Source organism: Melitaea cinxia, chromosome 9 (assembly GCF_905220565.1).
Source record: "Melitaea cinxia chromosome 9, ilMelCinx1.1, whole genome shotgun sequence".
Lineage (NCBI taxonomy): Eukaryota > Metazoa > Arthropoda > Insecta > Lepidoptera > Nymphalidae > Melitaea > Melitaea cinxia.
In genome coordinates, this window is record NC_059402.1 from 7,775,601 (window position 1) to 7,802,408 (window position 26,808).

The window sequence follows — 26,808 nt, forward strand, 5'->3', positions numbered from 1 at the left end:
TTAATACAGCTTATTTCAATTAACGCATGTAATAAGCAGTGAGGTGTCATGTATCACTATACTATGTACATATTATAATAACATATGTCGGTACGTACTAACATGTGCAGAGCGTTGATTATTATAACTTCTTTATATGGCACAGATGAAAAATTTCAATACGTTAGATAGGGTTTTAGGTAGCTTTATACAAAATTAGATCAAATTGGTAACTTTTTTAAGAATATTGCACATTATGACACTAAAAATTAATCCATTATTTTCATACAACTAGGTTGTCAAACAAGCTCACGGTCCACATGATGGTAAGCGGTTACCGTAGCCTATAGACGCCTACAATTCTTCCAGCACCACAAGCTCGCCACTAACAATCCCCAGGAGCTCTGGTCACCTTACTCACCACAGGATCACAACACTACTTGATAGCAGTATTATTAAGCTGTGATGTAAATTATTAAGTGATTATTATTATCTTTTGTAAGGACAAGGTACTTTCCCAGTTGGTCTGCTCCAGATTTTAAGTAGAATATTTTTTGCTGTGCCCTATGTCAGTTAAAAATTTACTAAATATTTAAAAACAATTTTACCAATTGTGGAGTTAGTAAGATTGTTTAAAATTTAACAAATTTTTAACCGACTTCAAAAAAGGAGGAGGTTACTCAATTTGACCGTATACATATATATACGTATGTTCGGGGATAACTTCGTCGTTTATGAACCGATTTTGATAATTCTTTTTTTGTTGGAAAGGAGATATCCCGAGTATGGTACCATGATAAGGAAACCAAGATATGATGATGGAATCTCAGAGAAATCAAGGGAAACCCTTGAAAATCGTAGTGACGACTAGTGCGTTTGTTAATTCTTTTTGTATACTTACATTGTATTACTTGTCGATGTAATTGAGGTCGGTTTCTTTCGTTTGCGAGCAAACACAATATTCCTATCCCAAATCGACAAGCCTTAAAGAGATTATGTTTTCGACCTGTGTACACATATGGTATGATCACTCTTGTAGATAATGGCTACTTTTCTTTGCAGGGTATGGCGACTACCTCGAGGAGCAGAAGAAAGGTAACTACTAAAAAAATAAAGTAAAGGTAATACAAGACAAGAACAAGAACTATACAAGAGTACTCAAATAATAATTAATAATCATTTATTTTGTATGTATTTTTCTTCCACTTCCATGACGTTTATTATTTTATAATAATGAATAATAATGTTTTGTTGATCTTTTGATACTATCTTAAGTATAATTAAGTTATTTATGGGTGCGTTTATGTTGTTAACTTGAATAACACCATTGGAATTTCTGTAATCATGACATTACCTACATTAGTGATGTTTGGAATCTTTCAGAACATGCGCTCTCGTTTGCCAAGACAACTCTGTTATGTTACGTATGTTTGCAACTATGTGCCTAATTTGAAACATTGTGTCCCCTTGACTTTGACCACTTTACCGAGTTGAAGTATTTCGAGCATACACACGCTACTCTTTAGGAATTAACTAATTTAAATTGTACACTTCTCATTGCCAGTACAGACAAACTTAACGTTCATTTGACTATCATATACTTTTACATTCTCTACTATTGTCTTTTGGCATACGTGATAACTCAATTTGTCACAAAAATAAAAGAAGTGTCGGAAATACGGTTCGTTTAATAGTCTTTGAAATTTAGAATATGTGATACAGTTGGACTCCTCTTTGTTCTGAGTAATAACTCAAGCTTTTTTAAACGAAAGGAAAGAAGATAGACATTTGTTTATTTCCTTAAGATGCTAAACGTTGCAGAGATGTTTACTGGCTATGTCTTCAGTTGATGTTGTGCCAACCACGACATTAGCTATTTCAATACAAACTTCATTTACTCAAACCAACTATTTCAAATATATCAAAAAGCTATATTTAATAAGTCCTTCTATATTATTTCAGTAAGTCGAAACAAAATATTTACACGTAGCATACAAGCCGCCACACATACATGACAAATAGCGCAGAAATATTCCCAATTATATTAAATATACTGTAAATCATGAAAAGCGGCAAGTACACAATATTATTTATGTGTTTCAAATTTAAAGCTTTACCCAAACCTACATAATTAGTTATATGGTAACTTATAGATGCACCTACTTGTTTTAAAAGGATTGTGTTTGCTCGCAAATGAAAAAAAAAAACCGACTTCATTTACATCAACAAATAGTACAACATAAGTAGACTAAAAAATAGTCAAGTAAATATGCATAATCAAAGATTAGTCAAAAAATGGTCGTCAAATCTCTATCTAATTTTATTCAATCATCAAAATCGTTACACTCAGTAAAAGTGATACGGTATAACTAGGTCGGCTTTTTAGTATTTCTCAAATCTCCTCCTTTCAATTAAAAAAAATCATCGAACTCGGTCAAACCAGTCAAAAATTGTAATCGATTTGAAAACCTCCCAATTTTTTTAAAGTCAACTCAGAAATAGCTCATCAGATATGATAAAAAATGAAAATGAAATTTATTAAAAAAATTAAACATTGTTGTTATATTAAACTGAGGAGTTGTGTTGTAGTGATGATATGTTACTTTATCACCATGGGTATTCGATTACAGCTCAGAGCGGATATTAAAAAAAATATTTTTTAAACTAACCTAGGTTCGTCCTACACACATACCTGCTTATGTCCATTAATCTTGATAGAGAAGTTATATTAGGCTTGTATTAGTTGATTGCGAAGGTTAGATGGCGAGATATATGGCGCTGTTAAGGGCACTTCTGATTAATAAACAGAATCTAGTAAAAGAGGGTGCTAATGGAATTTTTAATATTTATTAAAAATAAATCCATTCACCTAATTCATTCCATCAAATGAAACCTCCTTTTTTTTCTTGGGGGTGCAATGCCGACCAAAATCCCTACGGAAGCCTTCAGCTACTTTAATTGGAAGGTCCCAGATCTGCAGGCAACAGGATCCCTCCAGCGACAGGCTGGCCTCGGCGAAAAGGCCAGACTTCTCCACCATGGGGACTGTCCGGCTCACCTCTGAACAATGTCGACGACGCCGTGTCTAGCAGGACCGGGTTCCCATCCCGGCCCGACACGGCCACAGGGGCGTTACTGGAGGCGCATTAAATAGCGCCTCCTAAGTACCCCCGTTGGTCATCTGCGGACGGAGACCTCGTCGGCGGCCTCTTTTCTCATCCGCTCGTCATTTTCCTTCTGGGACATTACTGTCTCGCAGAAGAAGACAGAAGGAGGGGGTCGCCGGCTAGAGCAGTAGCTGCAGCCCACGCTACCGTACGGCACCCCCGAATCACCCTCACCGCGATGATCCTCTGCGCAGACCGCAGTGCGGCCTTGTTCCTCGTAGTAAGCGATCAGCCCAAACTGGAGCACCGTACGTCGTCATACTCCGGCAGACTCCGAAATATAGCTGCCTGCAGGCGGCACTAGGTCCTCCGAGGTTCGAGAGGAGTCTTCCCAGTGCACTCGCCACCTTCACGACCTTCGGTCACACCATAGCGAAGTGTGGGCCAAAGGTCCACTCTCCGTCAACGATGAGCCCCAGATATTTGATTTGGGGGCCCATCCTGACCCTCCCCTCTCCGATCTGCAGGGTAGCCCCCGGTGGGGGGCCCTTGCGTCCGGTCCTGCGGAAGAGAAGGGCTTCGGTCTTGTCAATTCTTTTTGTGGCTGATCACGAGGTCGAGTCCGACCTCGGCCAGCCGCGCCGCCTCCTTGTAGTCTCGTCCCCGGGAGTAAACGAGGGTGTCATCTGCTACGCGGGGAGGAGACGGCCTCGCAGGACCCAGTCGTAACCGACAGGATCCACAGGATCGGGCCCAGCACCGATCCCTGCGGGACACCATAGCCGACTCGCAGCCACGAAACCCCGAACGATTCTCGTGGCCTACTTTCCGATCGGAGAGGTACGCCTCCAACAGCGTTTCTAGATACGGGGGTACTCCAAAGAATTTCAGTGCCTGCCGAATCACTGCGTGCGGGAGGCTGTTGAAGGCTGATGTCTAACGACACCGTGACCACAACCTCCCTCCCGTGCTCCGCCTCACCGTCACCGTCCGCAGGCGTTTAAGGGCGTCGATTGTCGACCGGCGTGCTCCAAACCCGAATTGAGATTCTGAGAGTCCGGGTTCCGAGCCTTCCTCCAGGTGCTGAATGAGCCGGGAGGCCACTATTCTCTCCAAGGCCTTCCCAGCTTCGTTCAGCAATACCACCGGTCGTACCGACGAAGCCGAGTTCGTGGTCCGACCTGCTTTAGAAAGTAGGCAGAGCCGACCCTCCTTCCAGGCCCCCGGGAACTGGCCAGACCGAAGGCAGCGGTCAAAAAGTTCCCGGAAGCTATCGCCGAGGTGCCCAAGAGCAATCGCAAGTACTCTCCCGTGCACCCCGTCTGGACCGGCGCCCTCTTCTTACTCCGAAGGTGGGATAAAGCCGCCTCCATTTCAGCCTCCGTGACGGGTGGCGGAACACCCTATTCCTCGTCCGGCGTCTGCCGAGACATCCTGGGGGGCATGAAGCCCTCGGCTTCGACAGGAAAGAGTTCCCCAACGATCCTCCCATCTAATGAATCCACCAAATTCAATCCATTCCATCCACCTAATTTACTACGTCACAAAACTACTTTTAAACCGTAATAAGCAGAACTACTTTTACAGAATACTTATTTAAAATGGCTTCTAAATCGATATAATGGAAATTAAAAAAAAAAATTGTGAATTTTTATTTTGTGACAATACTAAGGTACCTCACTTGATTTTCTAACTCAATGTTTGAAATTATGTGTTGTTATAGATTGCATTCGTACGCAGGCCTTCGTGTTGCCTTTGGCCGGTTTTGTTCTGACTTTATTAATGGCACTATATTATAGTACCTATTAAAAAATCCCGAACTGTATGAAGGGGTGTTGGCGCCATTAAATTGGCTAAATTTTGCCATTGCGCCTCATAAGTTATTTCTTTTTATTATGTACTGAGTATTTATTATTATAGCATATTATTATTTTTAATATAATAATTTGCAATAATGTAATTAAACGTCATTATAAATATTTACCTACTAACAGTACGAGTTTTTCGAATAGCCTTTGATGTCCACAGAATAAACCAATAGGGTGTATAAAAACAGTTACATTATGTTATAATTATTTTAATTTTATTTTATTGCTTATATATTTACGAAAACAAAATAACGGACACAAAGGACAAACATTACATAGAACTTAAAATAATAATTATCCCAAAAACATATTAGTCAAAACATTATATGAATTTTGACACATATTCACTCATTTTTAAATAGTAGTCCAGAGCTAAAATTTGATGTTTTCAGCTACAATAGTGACAAATTACTTATTTAAACTTTCATTCCTTATTTCACCCCTTTAAGGGTAGATAAGTCCACTAATGTTGAAACGCATATTTATTCATTTTTAATCAATAGTGTAAACATTAAGATACATGCTTCTAATTAAAAGAATAACGGACGGACCCCTTATTGACGCCCTTTAGAGCTTATAATAGCTTTAGTAGTATATAGCTTTAGTTACGGGTCTCTGTAAAGAACTCACTATAGACGGCGCCACGGTTCGCTTAAAACCGAAAGTAAAAATCATCATATCGAAAGTTTCGCTCTAGCGGGTACATCGTTCCATAGCTTAATTGGCTAGAGCGCCGACACGGTCAGTCGGAGACGCGGGTTCGAATCCCGCTGGAGCGGTCAATTTTTGATATGATATTCAAAAATGTTTAGAATTCCTAATGTGTGGGTAACACAAAAATAAAATCGTACACATGTCTACGTCTATTACATCATTTTGTAGTATTTTTCGCAACGAAAAGTAAAAGACCTTCATACAAACATGTTCGAATCCTTAGACCACCTTAATCCAGTTCTGTTACAAAATCCGTTCTTAGCGAACGTTTACTAACTATAAACTATTTCCTTGCCAAACTTCAGGCTTGTAGCACAAAAAATGAAGGACTATCATATAAATGTCCTCGAGCTCTTGGACTAAATTAATCCGGTCCTGTCACAAAATTCGTTCTTAGTAGACGTTTATTAACTATTGACTATGTTCCTGCCAAATTTTAAGCTAGTAGCATAAAAATGAAGGACTTTCACAAGTATATAGATATAATCCTATACTTAAAAATAATAACATGGATGACATGTCTGAAAATAGCTTTATGTTATGCTCTGTTCTATTTTTCACCTAAGGCTCGTATTTCTTTTTTAATGTGACCTTTGTCTGACTACTTATTTTAAATCTATATTTTTAATTACTAATTCATACAGATCTATAGCTATTAAATCCCCAAACATCTCAAAACAGGTTTGTTCGGTACAACAACGAGGAATATTGTCACTGATAAATTTGCTAGGTATTACTCCCATTCTTAATAGCTTTGTGGATCTTTCTGACTAGATAATAAACGCCGTACATCAGCAGTTTATTTAAAAATCGTTTCCTGGTTTCCATAATCTGGGGGCACGGTAGTGCCCCCGCCAAGACGAACCAAAAAAAAAAAAAAAAAAAAAAAAACGAAAAGCACTACCTATCTTTTCTCGAAGTGCTTCGTCGTTTTTTTGAACCCTCATAACTTGGGTTTGGATTATACTAGACAAACAAAATTCTGGGGATGTGATGTCAATAGTGAACTTATTAAACATACAAAGTTTCAATTGCATAGCTCTTATACTTTAGATGTTATTGATATCTAAAAAACCCCGATTTCGTCACTCACTGATGATCATCAAAATTCTTAGAGTACTTCCTGAAGTCCCAGAAAGCTGAAATTTGGTATGTAAGCTAGTATTAGTACACAAACAACAAAAAAATTCTAAAACTTGGAACTTTTACCCCCCAACCCCTTAAACTAGGGGTTGGAAGTTTGTATGAGACTTCCGCAAATTTTGATGCTAGAGGTCTGAAAATTGATATAGGGACTCCTTGTTAATAATAATAATAATAAAATACATAAAAAATAAAAATCGGTTATTAGTTTATGTCGAAAATTTACATTTTGTAATTTTGGTATTTAAGTTTTGGCGGAGATCACCGTTTGCATATCAGTTCAACATAAAATCAAAAACAGCGTGGTTAAACCGAATATGGTGAAGATTGGATGATATTTATGGTATAAAATGTGTCGGAGGTAAAATGCAGCTATAATATTGTCATAAGCAACTTACAAAAAGAAGTGAAATCCCACCAAAAACATTTTCATGTAAAATGTTGCCAAGACGAGATCATATGGCTCGCCCTGTCAAAAAGTTGTCAGATCTCATGTAGAGCCAAGCTTCTAACTCTACACGCCCTAACTCTACAAGCCCTAACTTCACAAACTCTACACCTTAGTCAAAATATGTGGCTTGGCCGTTTCGTTACTACCGGCTGCTGATGTTGTAGATGACGACTTTCCTGTCTCATTTATATAAATATATTTTCTCTTTTTATTTTTATTTGTATTATATGTATATCAATTCTTCTTCTTCTTTTTATTTTTTGTTTAATAGAACTATTGTATGACAGAAAAGTAAAAAACAGTAAAAAAAAATTTCACCTTACGCCCACGTGACGGTAGCGAAACGGCCAAGCCACATATTTTGACTAAGGTGTAGAGTTTGTGAAGTTAGGGCTTGTAGAGTTAGGGCGTGTAGAGTTAGAAGCTTGGCTCTACATGAGATCTGACAACTTTTTGACAGGGCGAGCCATATGATCTCGTCTTGGCAACATTTTACATGAAAATGTTTTTGGTGGGATATAATATGTCTCCGACTGTATATTAAGCCCTAGATACACTAGGGAACATTCTGTCCCGCAACATGAAGCGCAACATTATATATGACGCGGGGCATGTTGCTTGGTCCCGCCTCGCGAGCGAGCGAACGTGTCTCGCGTCAATGTCGCTTTCGAATATTAACTCTTCTTTCTTATTGTCGTTAGAAATTCTGCATCCACCATCTTTCCTTTCCCTTACGTTTCAACACACTCGATATAATAATTATAATATACGGAGCACTAATAGCCACAACTTCCTAGGGTGACATTTCTATAAACACTGACTGAAACATTTCCTAGGCAACTTCTACGTAGTAGTTGAGGTACATGTTCCGCAACATGTGGCTCCATTTACCCCCTAGTGTAACTGAAGCTTTATGTACGATGTTGTATAAAATTCGAAGGACTACCGTATTGATATTTTTAAGCCTATAGTACATAATATTTGATATTCAGTCGCTCATATAAGTCAAAAAATAATAATTTTGTTTTCATTAATTACAATGGCTTTGCACAGCCGCCATGTTTCATTTTATTTAACGTCACCTATCTAAGAACACTTGGACGGCTAAGACAAATCAACGATACCTCAATTATGTCAATTCGTTCAGGGGTTCATATAATATTAAATATACAGATCATCCAGATATACAGAGATCCAGAATCATACAGATATAATATTAAATACATATATACACATACAAGATACGCTGCGAAAAACATAACCCTTCTTTTACAGTCGGATAATAAAAAAATATATGGATATTAATTGAGTAACACGCCCTAAACACTATTTTTAATAAAGTTTTATTATAAATTATAAGGATTAACGTCGTTCAAATTGTGATGAATTATTATTTGAAAGTCGATAAATAAAATAAAAGTACCTATTTAAAATTCCAAAAATGTACTCGTATCCGTGCTCTGTTGAATATGTAACATAAGTTTACGATTAATTATTTATAATACTCGTAATTATGTCAAATTAAAGTAAATTTCGTTTATATGTTCAAAGACTGCATCTATTGATCAACTAATCAGATAAGGATACAAAAAGACTGATAACGTTTCAAAGTTGATAAAATTCTGTTGATATTTCAATGACGTATGGATACAAACAGTATGGTTGTTTTGTATATCATAAGGCCTGTAATAATACTGCAATATTCAAGTGTTTTTTTATGTCTAATTTAAATAATCCAAATAATTGCATCGATTTGCAGCAAGAAGATGAAAAAAAGAATAAAAAGAAGCAGTCTCCTGTGGACGACAGGCCTCAGGTGCCAGCACCAAGTGAAGCAATGCTCAAAAGTAAGTGTTTTTCACAACAATATTAACAATCAGTATTTATTGCATTTCTTCGCCGTCAATATTATATTATTAACTTTAAGAAAAGCAACAGTGCCGGTTTTAGTACTATCAGCGCCCTGGGAGATATTTCAAGGATTCCCTGATTGCAATTCAATCCCATATTCAAAAAACCGACCAAGTGCGAGTCGGACTCGCGCACCGCCCGTACAAAAATTGTTAAAAATATTTTTATTATATGATGTAACTAAAAATTTATGCTTTTGTTGCTTCGAACCAAATTTCAAGATTTTGCGTTCTCGAGAAATACCTACCCTGTAGGTTTTGATTCCCTTGCGAGTGTTGAAAATTTTCAGCATAAACGGCTGTATCTTTTGATTGCGTTAGCTTAGAAATTTAATATTTTTACAGCTCTACGGGATAGTAGGCCTGAGTATTTGATATGAATTTCAACTTGATACCTCGACGCGTTCCTGCGAAAGAGGGCCTTGACAGACAGACGGACAACAAAGTGATCCTATAAGGATTCCGTTTTTCCTTTTGAGGCACGGCACCCTAAAAAGCAGTGGATGTAATTACATAACTGTTCAGTAAAAGATATAATTAACCTCAATATAAAAAAATGCTGAAATTTCAATTTTCCAGTCTTTATATCGGCGGACTCTTTTCTTTTGTCGTTGTCGGTTGCAGCAATTTAATTTTCGATTGGAAAAATTTGTCAATCTAGATTGAGATATTGTCGATTGCAAATAGGTTTTTTCAAAAGCTTAGACTTAGAAAAACTCTTCACCCCACTAGCATCCGTTACAGATGATAATATTCACAACTCAATTCATACATTTAAATACGGTTGTACTTGTAAGTTGCAATCTTTTAGACAAATCTTTTATGACAGTGGCGCCCTTTTATATCCAGCGCCTTGGGCGGTCGCCCCACTCGCCCTACCCTAACGCCGCTACTGAAAGGCAACATCTACGGGTTCTGAGCTGCCCAAGCTCTATTTTATACATCACTCAATTTTGCTTACCACGTGAGTTTTATATAGCACTTTAGATGAGTAGTTCAAAAACTGCCTAGAATGCTAGGACTTGATGTGTCGATGAAAGTTTTTTTCCTATTACAACGATTCTTTTGTTATTTTATTATAAAGATTGTATAGGTGCCTTGGTCAACTTAGGAATTTTAATTTTCGTACACGTCAATATTTAAACTACTTTGTAAGGCAATACCATCGACACAATTTTAGTTGATGCCCATTATGGCATCAGTTTTCATCAGTTGATTCCAAACGTTTACATAGTTTTTTGAGTTTTTCCCGATATATCCACATAGGATCTTTATTGAAAAATCATATTTAATTTAAAATATTAAAAATTATTTTAATTTTACCATTTTAATCACAATGAATTTTGTACTGTCTTTTATTTAAAATTTTTAATAAAATTGCAAAATAAAAATAAAAAGTAACATTTTTATAGCCTGATATTTAAATATTATAAAATATGAAACTAGACAAAAATTAAAGATACTGAAGAACTTATATTAAAAGGAATCCCTGAAAAATAATTTTTTGATTTTTTTTTTTGCTACAAATTCTTATCGCGATAGTATAACTTTGACAGAAAATGTTAAGCATTAATTCATCATTACAGCCTATCACAGTCCACTGCTGGACATAGGCCTCCATAAGTTTACGCCAAAAATAGCGTGAACTCATGTGTTTTACCCATAGTCACCACGCTGGGCAGGCGGGTTGGTGACCGCAGGGCTGGCTTTGTCGCACCGAAGACGCTGCTGCCCGTCTTCGGCCTGTGTATTTCAAAGCTAGCAAGCATTAATTAATTATATTTTATTCGTGTTTGCTAAAATGTAGGTAATTATTGGGAAACTAATTCTTTCCCGGCTTTTGCGAATGATAAGGCGTTTATATCTTCAGCTTGTTATTATCAGATAGCATTATACCTACATGTTTACATGCTTTAGAACTTAACCTTGTCACTTTGTTTGAGTGGTCTTAATCGTGTTCATTATACTCATCTACTTACGATATCTTTGGGAAGTTATTAAATTTTAAACTTATACTGTATAAAAATCGTTAATTATTTATACCGTTGAGCCAAGAAAAGGTAAATTGAACATATATTAAGCACATATAAAGGTAAATTTAGCATAAGAAAAACACAATTCCTAACCGAGTTTGTTTCGTGGCATGCACATAAAAACAAATTTAGAGAGCTGTTGAGCTTGTTAGAGAACTAAGCTCCTGTGTAATATTATTGAGTGTTGTTGTTTTAATCAATTATGTATATTCTGTGGTGGCCATAACAACAAATCAAAGATTTTTCTTTTATATACTCAAAAATCTCAGATAATATCGAATAGCTTTTTATGAATTTCACTATACGTTACGCTACGATATGACTCAGTAACAGTTGTCAGTCTACTCGTATACCTACTTGGTAGACTAGAACGATAAATAAATAAATTTAACAAAGCGATCTTGGACGTAAGAGATAAACTTAAATTTTTCTATAAAAAATTAGGAGTAAACTTCAATTAAAAACTCGCCTTTGTATATATACCAACAATAAAAATAATGTAAATAAATTTTCTAAGATAATTATTTTCAACGCCAATTTAATTATCATGGCCGCTTCGTAAAATGTCTTTAAGATGAGAGATGAAAGATAAGAGCTATATATCTACGGAACGTTTTCCTAATCTTTTGTCAATATTGTGAACGTTATAAGGCAAGCTGATGAGAGGATGTTCATTTTCATAAAACATCTTGCCATTAGTGCTAAAGTAATTTTCATTATCATTATCGCCATTCGCGGTACACTATATTGCAACGTAAATTCGATTTTGTTTTGTTATAACTGATATACTTTTTGTGTTGTTTGCTGCACGTGCACAATGAGTTTTCAAAAAAATAATGACTTCTGTAAGTACTCTATTAAGTTAAGTATTTAAGTAAAAAGCCTTTTAATTTTTGATCGCAGATGTTCTTATTAGTATTAGATTTATAATTTATATATGACAGAAAGTAAACAAAATAAAGCGGATTTTTGGGGGTTTTTAGTGTTTTGATAAACATGGGTTATCTTATATATAACTTCATGTAAATCGAAGTAATGATCGAAATTTCTGTTATCGAAGTCGTAAATTCACGTCGGCGCCTATTAGATGCAATGACATTTAACACAATTTGTAAATGTTATAAACATGTATATATTTATAAGTATATCAAACAGACCTCATCGGTACTCGAAGCCAAGTGGTAGCGAGAAACGAGATCGTGAGATACTAAACTATAATCAATGTAGAATACAGTCGGTAACACAAAGTTGTAAAATATCTACTTCTTTCAATTTATATATTAGGTCCTTACATATGAAATTGGCGTTTAGTATTGTCGGAACATAAACTCGATTTTTTTTTATCTACTTATACAAATAAATAAAATTGGAGTGTCTGTTTATAATATTAAAATAACCGCTTTTTCTAAATGCATATATTGATGTCATAACGGTGATACGGTACATATACCAAAATAACATTTTGACGTGACAACGTGTAATAAATCGATAAACGCCGGCTGCATGAACGTAAAAGGATGACTCATTGTGTTACGCTCATTGTCCCGTTACGCTCAGTGATAGTATGTGGAATATAGACAGATGCGGCGCAAGAACAATGAACAATAACTTTTTTGATAAGTTCCACGCGGACGAAGTCGCGGGCACAGCTAGTATATAATATATTTAATTAATCAGAGCATGGACTATTGCTATCTACGCAGTATGTACTTTTGTCATTTTATAGATAGGTCATTGATGCCTTTACTAAAAAAAAAAAAAAAATAACATTCGGACGGGAATCAATAAAATATTTGAAGGCGGTTTGGACTGCTCCATCGGAGTTGAAAAAAGTTATCCAAAATTCGAAAAAATTGTGTTTGAAAGCGGTTTGGACTGCTCCATCGGAGTTGAAAAAAGTTATCCAGAATTCGAAAAAATTGGTAATCTGTTCGAACAAGGTCCGGGGAGTACGGTGGATGTCTTAGACATTCCAATTGAAGCTATCCTAATTTGGTAGCCGTCTGTTGTGCAGTGTGTGCTAGAGCGATTGACTAACCTCGATTGTTTAGCAGCTAGCTTTTCCATCATGGTTTGCAGTGCTGACAATAGACATCTGCCGTAATCTTCTGGCCAGATTTAAGTAAACTGTAAAGAGGACACCGGCACTAGTCCACCAAACGCTCATAAGTAACTTTTTGAGTCAATTTTCGCTTGAGGCAGAATTTAACTGGCTCGCGAGGGTTCAGTCATTGCGATGAGCGCTTCCGATTATCGTACATGATCCATTTTTCATCACATGTAATGATTATATTTAAAATTCCTTAATTACTGTGCCGGTTGAGTAATGTATCGCAGCAGTTTAAGCGCGTTTGTCGATTTGCTTCACTCAATTCATGAAGTTCAAGCTTTTTTACCCTCTCAATTTGATTCAAGTGGATTAAAATAGTTTTATCACTAACGCCGTAGCCTGCAGCTAACTCGGACTTTGTTTGTGATGGATCCGCTTCCACAATAGCCTTCAATTCTTCATTATCAACTTTAGTCTCCGGCCGTTCATGTGGCTTGTTCTGCAGGTCGAAACTTCCAGAACGAAAACGTTGGTACCAAAAGCGCACTGCGGCCATACACATCATCATCATTGGTGCCACGGTGGACTCGTACTTGTAAATAACACGATATTTCAAGTTTTCCATTTTGTACACTAATTGACGCAAAGATGAAAAACGAAAGAGGAAAGAACAAATTAATTACGGTTTTCGAAACGCAAATGCATTGGTAAATAGCTGTATAAATTTGAATTTCGAATTCTAAACCAAAGAGGAAATATTTGAGATCAAAGTGGCCAGTACGACAAAACACCAGTTTCGTATGTAAGGTCCTACTTTATGTCTTGTTACTTCACATCTGTGTGGAGATTTTATTAATCATAGAAAGATTACATTCACATCATAATATGTGGATGACATAAATTTATCGACTAATAAATTTAGAATTACAATTTTTTATGAAAGCTCGAATTTGTTATTTTTTTTTAAGATTAGGTTTTTAAGGAATTATACGAAGGTATATAATTATATATATTATAATAAATTAATAATAATAATATATATTCATTAGTTTTAATTTTTTTTCTGTTGATCAATTGCATGGCATTCATGTTTAATACCTGCTGAGCCGCGACTTCGTCCGCGTGGAATTTATAAAAAATTATTGTTCAGTTCGCAGAGTTACAAAATTAATAAATTCCTACAATAAAAGTAGTCTAAGTTACTCCTTATATTATTATTACATCAGCTATCTGCCAGTTAAAGTTCCGTCAAAATCGGTCCAGCTCTTTCAGAGATTAGACGAAAGACAGACAGACAAAAATTATAAAAAAATAATTTTGGTATATGTACTGTATATACAACACAACAATACATATTACAAACAGACATTTCAATTTTATTTTTTTGTATAGTAGTAAAATATATGACAAAAACATGTTCATTTACATAATGTCACTGCGCATTATTTTACAATGATACACTGTTCTAATATTCCTTGACTATTTTATTTTCATTATTAAACGAGGTTTCTTCATTAAGAGAGAGTTGTTTCATACATTTTTTTTTCGTTATTCTAGATCTTCGAACAGCATTCGGTCTATTAGACAGGGATAGCGATGGTCACGTAACGCCGGCAGAGCTGCAGTTCATGCTGCGCAACCTGGGCATCGAGGTCAGTGACGACCTCATAGCTGACCTTATTAAGGATGCCAGTAAAACTGGTAAGTTATATATTCCGTAAAAGTTATAAAAAACGTTTTAAGAAGAGGGTGAAATATAATGATCCCCTTATTATTAAAATTTATGACTGCTGTGTCACGTAACACCATGCCTCTGATATTACCAATTAGGTGGAAAATAAAATGTCGTTTTTTTATATCACAAAGATTTTAATGAAATTTTGGTACGTTTATGTAGGAATCTATTGAGCATACAGTATTTTCTGACTTCAACAAAAATGTGTTATAGTAATCTTAATCATCTTGACACCTAAATAAACCTGATTACAATGACCTAGCTCAAAACCATAGATCATGTAGAATTTAACACCTTTAAATCGCTAGCCAAAATGTCATGAGCTTTTAAAATATACGTCCTTGTTAAAGTACTTTCAGCTGAACATCGCCCACTTTGCACTTTGATTTGAATTGTTGCCAAAAACGAACACTGTCGCGCCGATTTTTATTCATGTTACGATAAATTAGGTCATTTAGCGGATCAGTTTATAACTAAATTGAACATCCTAAATCGTCTGTAATTGAAATTAGTTTTATTACTATTGTTGTTGTCTACGATAAAGTTACTTTTACTCATTCCTATTTTTCCTGGAATCTGTACTTATTATTCTTGGCAGAATTTTTTTTTCCGATTAGTCTGATTTATTGAATGTGGTTTGTTTAAAGGAAAAGTAAACAAAGTAGAATTAAATCGATGGAGATAAATTTATTCAAAGTATTATAGTAATGGCGTGCAGGTGCGGGCCGCCGGCTTCCGGTGACCTCGCTCCTTTGCACGACTACCCTTAATACACCCCTTTTCCACAACGCGCAACGTTAGCGCTGAATATTGGACAAATGAATGTACCAATATACTACGAAGTATATACGAGTAGTGACAACACATACCTTGGTTTTTTTTTAATATTTGATCTTTCGTTAAAATATAGATAACAAACGAACATACTCACACAAATCTGTGCTTTGAAGTTTATATATCGTTAGATTAGGTTAGATAGAGAGTTTATTGCATGCATTTTATGTATCTATATTTGGGAGCTATCATTTTAACCATTGCCAATCGAATCAAGTTTGTTTATTTGTTACTGTTGTATTTGTATACATTTGTTCGTTAATTTTATCTTTTTTTTTCTTTTACGTAACTAGGTCGGTAAACAAGCGTACGTCTCACTTGATGGTAAGCGATTACCGTAGCTTATAGACGCCTGCAAAACAAGAAGCATCGCAAGCGCGCTAATGACCCTATCCCCTCCGCAGCTCTAGTCACCATACTCACGAACAGAAACACAATAACTGCTTGAAAACATTTTTAGCTGTGATCTTCTTTAAGGTCGAGGTACTTCCACGGCCGGGCTGCTCCCAATTTTGAGCAGGAAACTTCCGGCTGTGCCCTACTTCAGTTGGATATAATAAATCATAATAATTATGGATCGAAAAATATTTCCATACCATCTTACGTCAATCAAAATGGCCGATTCTATCACCATAGTAACTAATAAACGATCTTTTACTTTTTATAGTTAAGTACAGAACATTTTGTAAGTCGAAATGTTCTACGACTTAAAGATAGACAATATATTTTAAGCATAATAAAATTATAGGAAAGTTTGTTCTTTGCTGTTCCTTTAAACTTATCGTAATCAAAATATAAATTTTAGAACCTTGATACGTGAAACGATGACGAAATTGACGAATTCCGTATACAAAGTCTCATTTTTAATGTTTTTGTAATAATGCCTTAGCCTTGAACGCCTTGCCTGCCTTTGTACGATGTTTAGACTAGTCGAAATATTGGTTTACAACAACTTATTTTCATTATAAATTCCTAGCATGTCTTAAATTAGTTTAAAACCAGTAAGTTTTATTTTGTTCATAGAGGTAATCAGCACTCATAACAAAAAATAATAAATGTATGATACCACTTACAATAATTATTTAAAAGTAGACAATAGAGTATTATTTGGATTAGAATTACTCAGATGCTATTTATAATATTCATCGACTCTCCACACTAAATTATTTTATGAGGTTTTGTTTATACAAATGTTATATTTGACAGCACTCCAACTCTATAAAGGAAAAGCCCTTTAACAAAAATTAGGCAGATGCTGCGTAATACTGAGAATCGCAAGAAATAGACAGTCTTACAAACATTATGTTATTTATACAAATGATTTATGAAAGAAACATGAAAGAGTCGTAACATTGTCTTGTGTAAATGTGTGACGTTACTATAAGCACCTGTAACGGACAAAAATAATCCGGCTTCGTAGCACGCAACGCGCTCTATCTACCATCGCAATATGCTAATACGCCCGTCTTATCAGATTGTTCGGAGTACCACTTAAGCTTTAAATTAGATCTTAGTTTATTTTTATGTAAAAGGTACACCATAAGGTGTACGTTTTAATATAAGATATTTACAGATTTACAATTTAAAACTATGACGAGGTCGTGTTTGTCCAGAAACTTAAAATTGTCATTAATCTGTTTTTATTAATTTTTGCAGACATCTTTCATTGTAAATGTAATGGGTAAATTATTAATTAGCCATAAGTCCGCCCATTGTACTTCATAGTCTGTAACTATCTTTATGCTTCGTTTGTAGTGTATTTGTGGTATACAATAAAGTATAAAAAAAAATATACACAATCACACTAAAAAAGCTGGATGTACTTATGCTCATACCTTGTTTATACACAATAGTCTACCTTCATTCTAGGTCACCACTAAATATAAAACAAATATTTGTATGTCCCGTAATGAGTTCATGAGTGATAAGTAAAACATAATTCAATATGTTATAAAAATATACGTGGCAGTTCTTTATTATAGAAAAACCATCTGAACCAGATCTGAACTAGAGACGAACTTAACCCATCTCCTTAATGGAAATTACTTCCCAAGATATTTGATGAATTTTTATTCATTAAGCAGATGAATGAAGATCACGTTCATCTAGTTCAGATCTCAGATTTATAACATTCAACACGGCCACAGTTATTGTTGCCAACTATACTTTAAAGCATGTACATTTTGTTTTGGTACTGCGTAACATATAGTGCATGTAAAGAAATTAATATGATATTATTTAAAGTAGACTAGTTTACTTTTACTGCGAAAAAAAACTTCACACAGACAGAATTCAAGTCGGTATCCTTATGCATACCTCAAGACGTCGTGACAAACCTATATAATAATAAAATCAGTTCACGGTAGAGTACTATCTGGCCATGGCATTTCTGACTTAGATGTCGTATAAAACAATCAAGGGTAGCTATAGCTGAGTATCAAATAAGAGTGCCACTCCGAGTGAGTGTCCTTTCAAATTAAAACTTACAGACTAGGACGTGGAACAAAATGATATAGCTTTTTTAGAGGCGATTTTCAAGATTCAAAGCTTTTCTTTAATAATGCGCTCTGGGTAACCATGAACTTTGCTATTACGCTACTAAATCCACTTGTGAGGAATCGATTCAGTTTGAACAATGTGGGCTCTGTTTTATTTGTTATCACTCTGCACCGCTTCGTTAAAGCCTGTGCCTGGATACACTACTGACAAAAATAAAAATAAGACAGCGGCAATGTGCAGAACGTTATCTAGGTAGCCAAATGATATTTTCTTAAGATTTATTGATTTAGGTAGACTTACAAAAAACGGGCAGATGTGATTAAAGCCTACCTGTAGAGCGCAATCTGACACAATGTGCAAATTTGTAAAATCAAGTCAATGTACGTGTCCAATTATGACGTCATGTTCAAAGTTAAAGGTTTTAGTTTTTATGAAAATTTTCAACAAGTGATATAATCGGTTATAAAGAATTTAATTTAATGAAATTATTAATTGTTGTCTTTAAAGGACAGTTGAATTTTCGTTTTTGAAATTGCCAGCAATTAGACGTTCAAACTTAAATCCCAGAACTCGCAATGCTGCGATCAACGCGAAGTGCGGAATAAAGTTGAACGGAATCGATGGAATCGAAATCAACAACGCTATTTATACGCGCAAGAATAAAAAAACTAAGAATTAAGAATTAGAATTTCAATATTCATAGTTAAGACAGGATAACGTCTGTCTGGTCAGCTAGTAAATAATAATTTTGCTAGAAAATTTATGCTATGTTGTTTTGCCTTTACAAGATTCGGTTCGAGTTTAATGATACTACTGAAGTTACTCATCAAAGACATATATAAAATTAAAAAAGCTATTTCGGTATTTCGGCAAGATGTAGTGGTGACTTTAAAGTATGTAATATTGTAGAAAATTTATGGAAAAGGTATGAAATATATGAATTTCTATTAATAACTAGCTGATACCCGCGACTTCGTGGTATTTATTATTCCTTCAATTAAAATTCTATAGATCGCAATACCTTATAATTTACTTATAACAAAACTTAAGAATTCCTAAAACTGATTGCTTAATTCGGTCACCATGTAGTGCATCCACCAAATTTTCTGATAAAAGACATATCAGCACACTCACACACACACAAACATTCACATACACTTACATATACGACACATACATACATATCAGTAACCCATAGTTAAAATCATACAGACATATGTATTACAAAATTACTATCTTTATTTCATGTTTTCTCTCAATTTTGTTTGTTTCTTTATTTTTTCCCTCTTAACTTACTTAATGTTAAAAATTATGTATATAATCTTTTATAATATCTTGTAACTTTATAGCCTATAATGTAACTTTCAATTCTGAACAACTCGTGGCAAACTAATGAAAAGTAAAAACTGTAGAATTCTTAGGAGGAAAATAGCTTCTCCTTAATACAGACAGCTCAGCTACCTAGCTAGAAGTAGAGGCCATACTTAGAAATTACTTTCAAACTACACTTAGAAGCTAATTGTTTCTTTTTTGTTACTTGGAGTTTTTAGGTTAATTATAAATAAACACTTGTAGCAAAAATACTTATCAAATTGTAACGGTACCATAATATAATTTCTTTAGTATTAATTTTTATTTCATTGTAAAATACACCTAGGTGTTAGGCTAAGTTTGGAAATATGTTTTTTAAACATTATTATTTATTATTAAATTATTATATTATTTCTATAATGCTTCTTTATAGACGATATTCAACGTAAACTGATACGGAACATGGACAAATAGTTTAGTTGGCTGACTTACACGGGAGAAAGCAACATAGAGCTGGCCGTGCGAGAAACAGCTGACGCTGAGGTCCACGCTCGCAACACGCAGCCCTTAAGATTTGGTTTTTGTCCCGAACGAATAACCATAACCAAACGACCACCCTTAGACAAAAACTTTTTTTTTCACCTTCGCGATGTAGATTTCTATCAGCGCCATCTAGTTTATTTAATATGATGATGAAATACGCTATGCTAGACACTATTTTTGTAAGGTTTTCTTTTTCGTGGAATCTCGTCTTCTTAATGTATAAATTGTTTTATTGTATGATGATAAGATAAGTTGTATAATTTAAGCTGTTTAAGTAATTAAAGTTTTTTTAACTATCTTACGGGAATTCTTTAATTTTTCGGGATCAAAAGTATCACATATGTTGACTAGGGATATAAGCTACTACCATACAAAATTTCATTTAAGTCGGTCAAGTCGTTTAAGAAATTAGCCCATACAAACAGAGAGACTAACAGACAAACAGAGAAAAAATTTAAATTAGATTTATATCCCTTCTTACACCCCCCTAACATGGATTTTGGTTTCTTGTTCTACAGTTTTATATGTATAGATGTTTGAAAAAAGATTATACCTACCATTAACTACATTTCTATGGAAATCTAATATATATGAAATTCTCGTGTCGCGGTGTTTGTAGTTAAACTCCTTCGAAACGGCTTGACCGATTCTCATAAAATTTTGTGTGCATATTGGGTAAGTCTGAGAATCGAACAACATCTACTTTTCATCCTCCTAAATGTTAAGGGTAGTCCACCCTTAATTTTTTTTAATTTTTAGATAAAGTACTTATATTTTATTTTAATATGATATAGCGTTGAAAAATACATACAACCCTAAATTTTTACGCTTTTACCACCAACGGTGGTAGGTTTAAGTGAGGTAGGGCACAGCAGGAATTTCCTGCTCAAAATATGGAGCAGCCCGACTGGGGTAGTACCTCGACCTTACAGAAGATCACAGCAAAATAATACTGTTTTCAAGCAGTATTGTGTTCCTGTTGGTGAGTAAGGTGACCAGAGCTCCTGGGGGGATTGGGGATTGGGTCGGCAACGCGCTTGCTATGCTTCTGGTGTTGCAGGCGTCTATAAGCTACGGTAATCGCTTACCATCAGGTGAGCCGTACGCTTGTTTGCCGACCTAGTGACAAAAAAAAAAAAAAAAAAAAACCCTATAGCGTATAGCGGCAAAACAACGTTTGCCGAGTCAGCTAGTAATGTTATAAACTTAATAAAAAAAAGGATAAATGCAGACCAAATTCTCATACAGAGCCGTGAGAGCTGTGCAGTTGCAGCTGTTGCTGTGTGGTTACGGCAGTAAAGAAGTAGTCACCCTCTCTCTTCCCGTGGGTGTCGTAATAGGCGACTAAGGAATAACACAGTTGTACGACCACCTTGGAACTTAAAAAGCCAACTGACGGCGGGATAACCATTCAACTGCTGGCTTTCAAATACACAGGTCGAAAACGGGCTGCAGCGTCTTCGGTGCGACAAAGCCAGTCCTGCGGTCACCAACGTGCCTCCCCAGCGTGGTGACTATGTCCAAAACACATGAGTTCGCGCCATTTTTGTCGCGAATTTGGGAGGCCTATGTCCAGCAGTGGACTGCGATAGGCTGAAGTGATGATGATGATGTAATTTTCGCGAGAGCGCACCGCACACGCGCTCTTTTGAATGAGCCACCTTTGCTCTAGGTTCTACGGGCTTAATTAGTTTTTATATTACCTGACTATATTACGTTATATTCGAAGTATTAAACTTCTATGTTAGAGATTAAATCACTTTTAGGATGAGTTTTACAATTTTCAGTTAATGTAAAAACTATTTTGTTACAGGAAATGGTCTAATAGACGAAAATGAGTTCATGCAATGGGTGACAAAAATACAAGCACTGCAAGGACTAGATGTTACAACGAGTGGAGGAGATTCGGAAGAAGAAGTAACGAGGGATTTGCTAGCCGCGTTCAAGTGAGTTAAAAATTACTGCTACTCAATTTATTATGGTACCTACGAGGTATTAATAACGAGGATTCAGAGTTTTGAATGTTTTGCCACCTATATGTATACATAGAATTATGATAATTACGTATCACCTCAAACATCGAAAAACTGCGTCATATTTTATGTAGAACGTGTGTAAATATAGAGTTGTGTGTATAAAATTGTCAATTTCATAACTTTTCCTTCTTTTTTTCAATTCTAAATTTCTCATTTACTATTAAGAAATTTCAATTTAGACAGACGAACAAATTTTGAAAAAATTTGACATTGCCTTTTTTAATTATTTATTTTTTATATATTAGATCACTAACAAGTTTACATTCATAAATGCTGAAATTTCATTCTTAGTATAAATTTATTCTTAGTAATAACTGACGTTAGGCATAACAGGCTATATCCTGCTAAAAATTTGGAGCAGCCCTACTGTGGGAGTACCTCGACCTTACAGAAGATTATAAATAATACTGCTCTCAAGCAGTGTTGTGTTCCTGTGGTGAGTAAGGTGACCAGAGCTCCTGGGAGGGCTTGGTGGTAGGGCCGGCAACGCGCTTGTGATGATTGTACTATCGCAGGCATCTTTAGGCTACGGTAATCGCTTACCACCAGGTAAGCCGTACGCTTGTTTGCTGACCTAGTTACAACTAGGTCGGAATATTGTAATGTAATGTATGCTTAATTAGGTATAAACAAAAACGGCAGGCATACATAAAACTAACATAAAACACGAGAGTGCTTTAGAACACACGACTGAAGTAAAGCTTCTTTAGCTCCTACAGTAATATAACTATACGAAACGTAACTTTCTCACTTTCTATCTTTACTTATTTATATCTCTCCCTCTCAACTTCCGTTCGCCTCGCCCGATCACACTTTTCTTAACGCTCTCGTCACGAATTCACCAGCTTACTCCCCAAGTCAACCATGCGTAAAGAAGTTTTACTTCAAAAAATGATTTTATGAATGTCACAGAGTGTTCGATCGCGATGACAACGGGTACATAACGAGAGACGAGCTGCGGTCAGCGCTGGAGATGATCGGTGAGCCGGTGACGGATGCGCAGCTCAACCAGGTGCTGGCGCTCGGCGACATCGACCACGACGGCCGGATCGATTACGAAGGTTAATACTTCTTTTAAATAAGCGTACGGTCATCTCACGTCTGATGGTAATGAGTCGTCCATTAATCACGTGATGATTCAGAATATTGTTTTTAAATACATAACTTGATTAAATTCTGGAAAATGAGCCATCGTGATACAAATTTTTAGACAGGCATCGAGGTTAAAGGTATTTGTTGGTTGTTTTTTTTTTGTTTAGAAATGGCGCGTTCAAAGAAACAAAAATACACTTGATCTCAGTACTCAAACGTATTTAAATTACGAACTCCTCACAATATTTTCATTTTTGAAGATTATTTGCCTACTGAGTTTATATAGCATGGAATAATAAAAATACATTTTACATACAATAATAAATGTATAATTGCTTTAAAATGTTATAAAAGTACTTTATTAAATTAGAGTCAAAAATTTATCAGTTTTAATTTAATATTATAGGTACCACATATGATTTTTTTGGATTTTATTAGTTATGAAATGAATGCTAGCAACGTTCTAACATTTTAGACATAACACTACAATAATCAGATTTAATATTCAGATCTAGCAGGTCACTAGAAAAAAAGTAACTTACCAATGAAGACTATTTTATTTCTAAACCGTCCATAGTTAAAACTATGATTTACTGGCATTGAACTGATAGATTCAGATTTTACTTATGTGAGATAAAACGTACTAACGTCGCCTACTGACGCTGCACCGAAAAGCGTGTGTAAAATCTAAAGCTACAAAATACAGATTTCCTCCTTGAAGGGAATCTGTGTGTACAAAACTTTTACGTAGATCTTTACGTTAAAAATGTGCCACAGTTTTATGTTTTCCTACAATGCGAAATAATACCTACGCATAAAGTTAAATGCGCATTAAGTTCGCTGAAGAGATTGTCATCATATTCCCTTATCACTAAAATATAATAAAACTAGATACAACTATATTGCAGATATATTTATTAAAACTAAATATTATAAATTTTGACGATTGATTAATGTTTCATCACTTTTTTTCTTGTTGCAGAGTTTGTCAAGATGCTGCTGTAACGTACCTTAATAAAAGAAAGACCTCACTAGATATATGACTATTGTTAGCTGATCGACGACTACCGACTTCGACGTTTCATAGGCGTTGTGTCGTAGTTTGTTCAGTAGTTATTGTACCTAACTAGATACTGTCCAAGGATCGAGTTAGTTAAATTTAATTATTAATAGAATTTTATAGGCCCTAGAGATAACCGTGTACCGTTAGTTGTGTAAATGGCTTCGTTTATCATGCATAGATAGGTAGACGGATTAAATATATGCCTAATGTTTATAAAAAAAAGGAATATAAATTATATGAAGAATTGTATGTTATTATTTTATTTTTACTTAGTATGCGTGTAAACACAAGGTATAAATTACAATATTATAATAAATCCAGTACAAATATTTTATACGTATTGGCTTTTAATACTCAAAGGCAAAAATTGAATAAATTTAAATTTTTATTTTTATACAACATTAACTATATTTATGTGCATAAAAGATCTGTAACTATGTGTCTTTCGTAAAATTAGGAATATTTTATATACAAGATGAAAATGCAAAACGCTATTTACGATAGAGCGTTTTCTTTTAGACATAATTATACGACTGATAACAGTAAAAAATATTCTTGGACGTTTTTAATTCTCACTGAACTCAGAAAACAAAAAACAAAAAAAAAAAAAAATATTACCATAATGTCATTTTGGGTCACTTTGAAATGACAATAGAATTTTTTTTTCAATATGTACGGAAAAAGAAATCTTGCAATATTTACGAGCTTTATGACTTATTTTTTTTAAACGACTTCAAAAAAGGTATAATAGGTTACTCAAGTCGACCGTATATATATATATTTTTTAAATGTATGTTTGGGGTCGTTTATGAACCGATTTTGATAATTCTTTTTTTGTTGGAAAGGAGATATCCCTAGTTTGGTACCATGATAAGGAAACCGGGATCTGATGATGGGATCCCAGAGAAATCGAGGAAAACTCTCGAAAATCCGCATAACTTTTTACTGGGTGTACCGATTTTGATGATTTTTAATTTAATCGAAAGCCGATGTTTATCATGTGGTCACATTTAAATTTTAAACTTTGGAGTAATCTTTGATAATGTGTATTTACTTGACTATTTTTTCGTCTACCTACGTTGTATTACTTGTCGATATAATTGAAGTCGGTTTTTCTTCGTGTAAACACAATTATTATTACAGTAACCAGTTCTGTAGCTAACTATCTACCTAGGTATGTATGATTATGGTTATTATAAAATATTATAATTTTATGGTTGTGAAAGATAATTTGTACTTATCAGAAGAGTTGTACATATTACATCGCTTCAATGTTTGTTTATTTATTTATACGAATTGAACTTTATATAAATGTTCAATGCAAACACCAAGTGCCCACATCTTACATAATATTTATATTTTAATAAAAAAGCTTGCTGTGTAAAAACGATTGCAAAAGTGAACTTTTATAAACACTTTTATTACATTTTTGTAAATGTTACAAATATTTCTTTAACAAAATCGAGTTCACATTTGCAACAGTTAAAAAAAAAATCGCCTTTGTAAGGCATGTGATGTGGATTTTACGTGATCAAATAAATCATAAATTTGTTATTTATTCTACTACATTATTTTTCCTTTTACCAAAATTTATAGAACTGAACGATGTAGTGAATACATTGTGTGACCACCGCTTTTAAGACATCACAAAAGATCTATTTCTTACTGAAAGATCTTTAACACTGATATACGGATTTTATTATAAAACTTCAAATGAATTCGATACACCTATAGAAACAATATAATATGCGGCACAGATGGATCATATTTTTTTTTTTTATACAAAAAGGTAGCCACCAAACGTACGGCTAAACTGATGGTAAGCGATTACCGTAGCTTATAGGCGCTTGCAACACTAGAATCATTGCAAGGGCGTTGCCGATCCTACCTCCAATGCCCCCCGGGAGCTCTGGTCGCTTTACTTACTACAGGAACACAACACTGCTTGAAAGCAGTATTATTTAGATGTGATCTTTTGTAAGATCGAGGCACTTCCCCTGTCGGACTACTCCAGCTTTTGAGTAGATTATATCCTGCCTCAGTTAAAGATCTCAGTCACATCTTTGCACAGCATGCAAATGCTACGTAATAATTCTACTGTTAATATTACATAGTCTTGCCATAAGTATTGTAACAAAGAAAAAAACATTTTTTCTATTGCACCTACCTAACATTTATTACAGTTGTGTGTGTGACAGACTTTCTACGAATTCTTTCACATACTGCTTTAATCGCCATTTTCGTATGAAGTTCTCAAGTTCGTAATTGGCCTTACAGTGGCAAATCTTATTTATAAAATTATATTATAAAATATTTTTCATAGCCCTAAGTTATAAGAGGGGAAGGGATTAAAGGGGTTAATAACATATATGGCAAAAAAACGTTTGTGGGGTCAGCTAGTATAAATATAAATATAATATAAATATAAATAATATCTAAA

At 34.8% G+C, this 26,808-nt stretch overlaps 1 protein-coding gene across 4 annotated transcripts in view; it reads left to right on the forward strand.

The window, feature by feature from the left end:
- LOC123656691 (calcium-binding protein E63-1) overlaps window positions 1-24,617 on the forward strand; it is a 36,296-nt gene extending 11,679 nt beyond the window's left edge. For 2 of the 4 annotated variants that reach the window (XM_045592350.1, XM_045592349.1), the window contains exons 2-8: window positions 1,042-1,074; window positions 9,022-9,109; window positions 10,022-10,136; window positions 14,813-14,956; window positions 21,991-22,123; window positions 23,126-23,274; window positions 24,288-24,617. In XM_045592350.1, coding sequence (XP_045448306.1) covers window positions 9,029-9,109; window positions 10,022-10,136; window positions 14,813-14,956; window positions 21,991-22,123; window positions 23,126-23,274; window positions 24,288-24,310 — 645 coding nt within the window. In that variant the 5' untranslated portion in view covers window positions 1,042-1,074; window positions 9,022-9,028 and the 3' untranslated portion in view covers window positions 24,311-24,617. The remainder of the gene's footprint in view (window positions 1-1,041; window positions 1,075-9,021; window positions 9,110-10,021; window positions 10,137-14,812; window positions 14,957-21,990; window positions 22,124-23,125; window positions 23,275-24,287) is intronic. The other 2 variants (XM_045592348.1, XM_045592351.1) reach the window with 1 other exon arrangement.
- The last annotated feature ends 2,191 nt before the right edge of the window (window positions 24,618-26,808 follow it).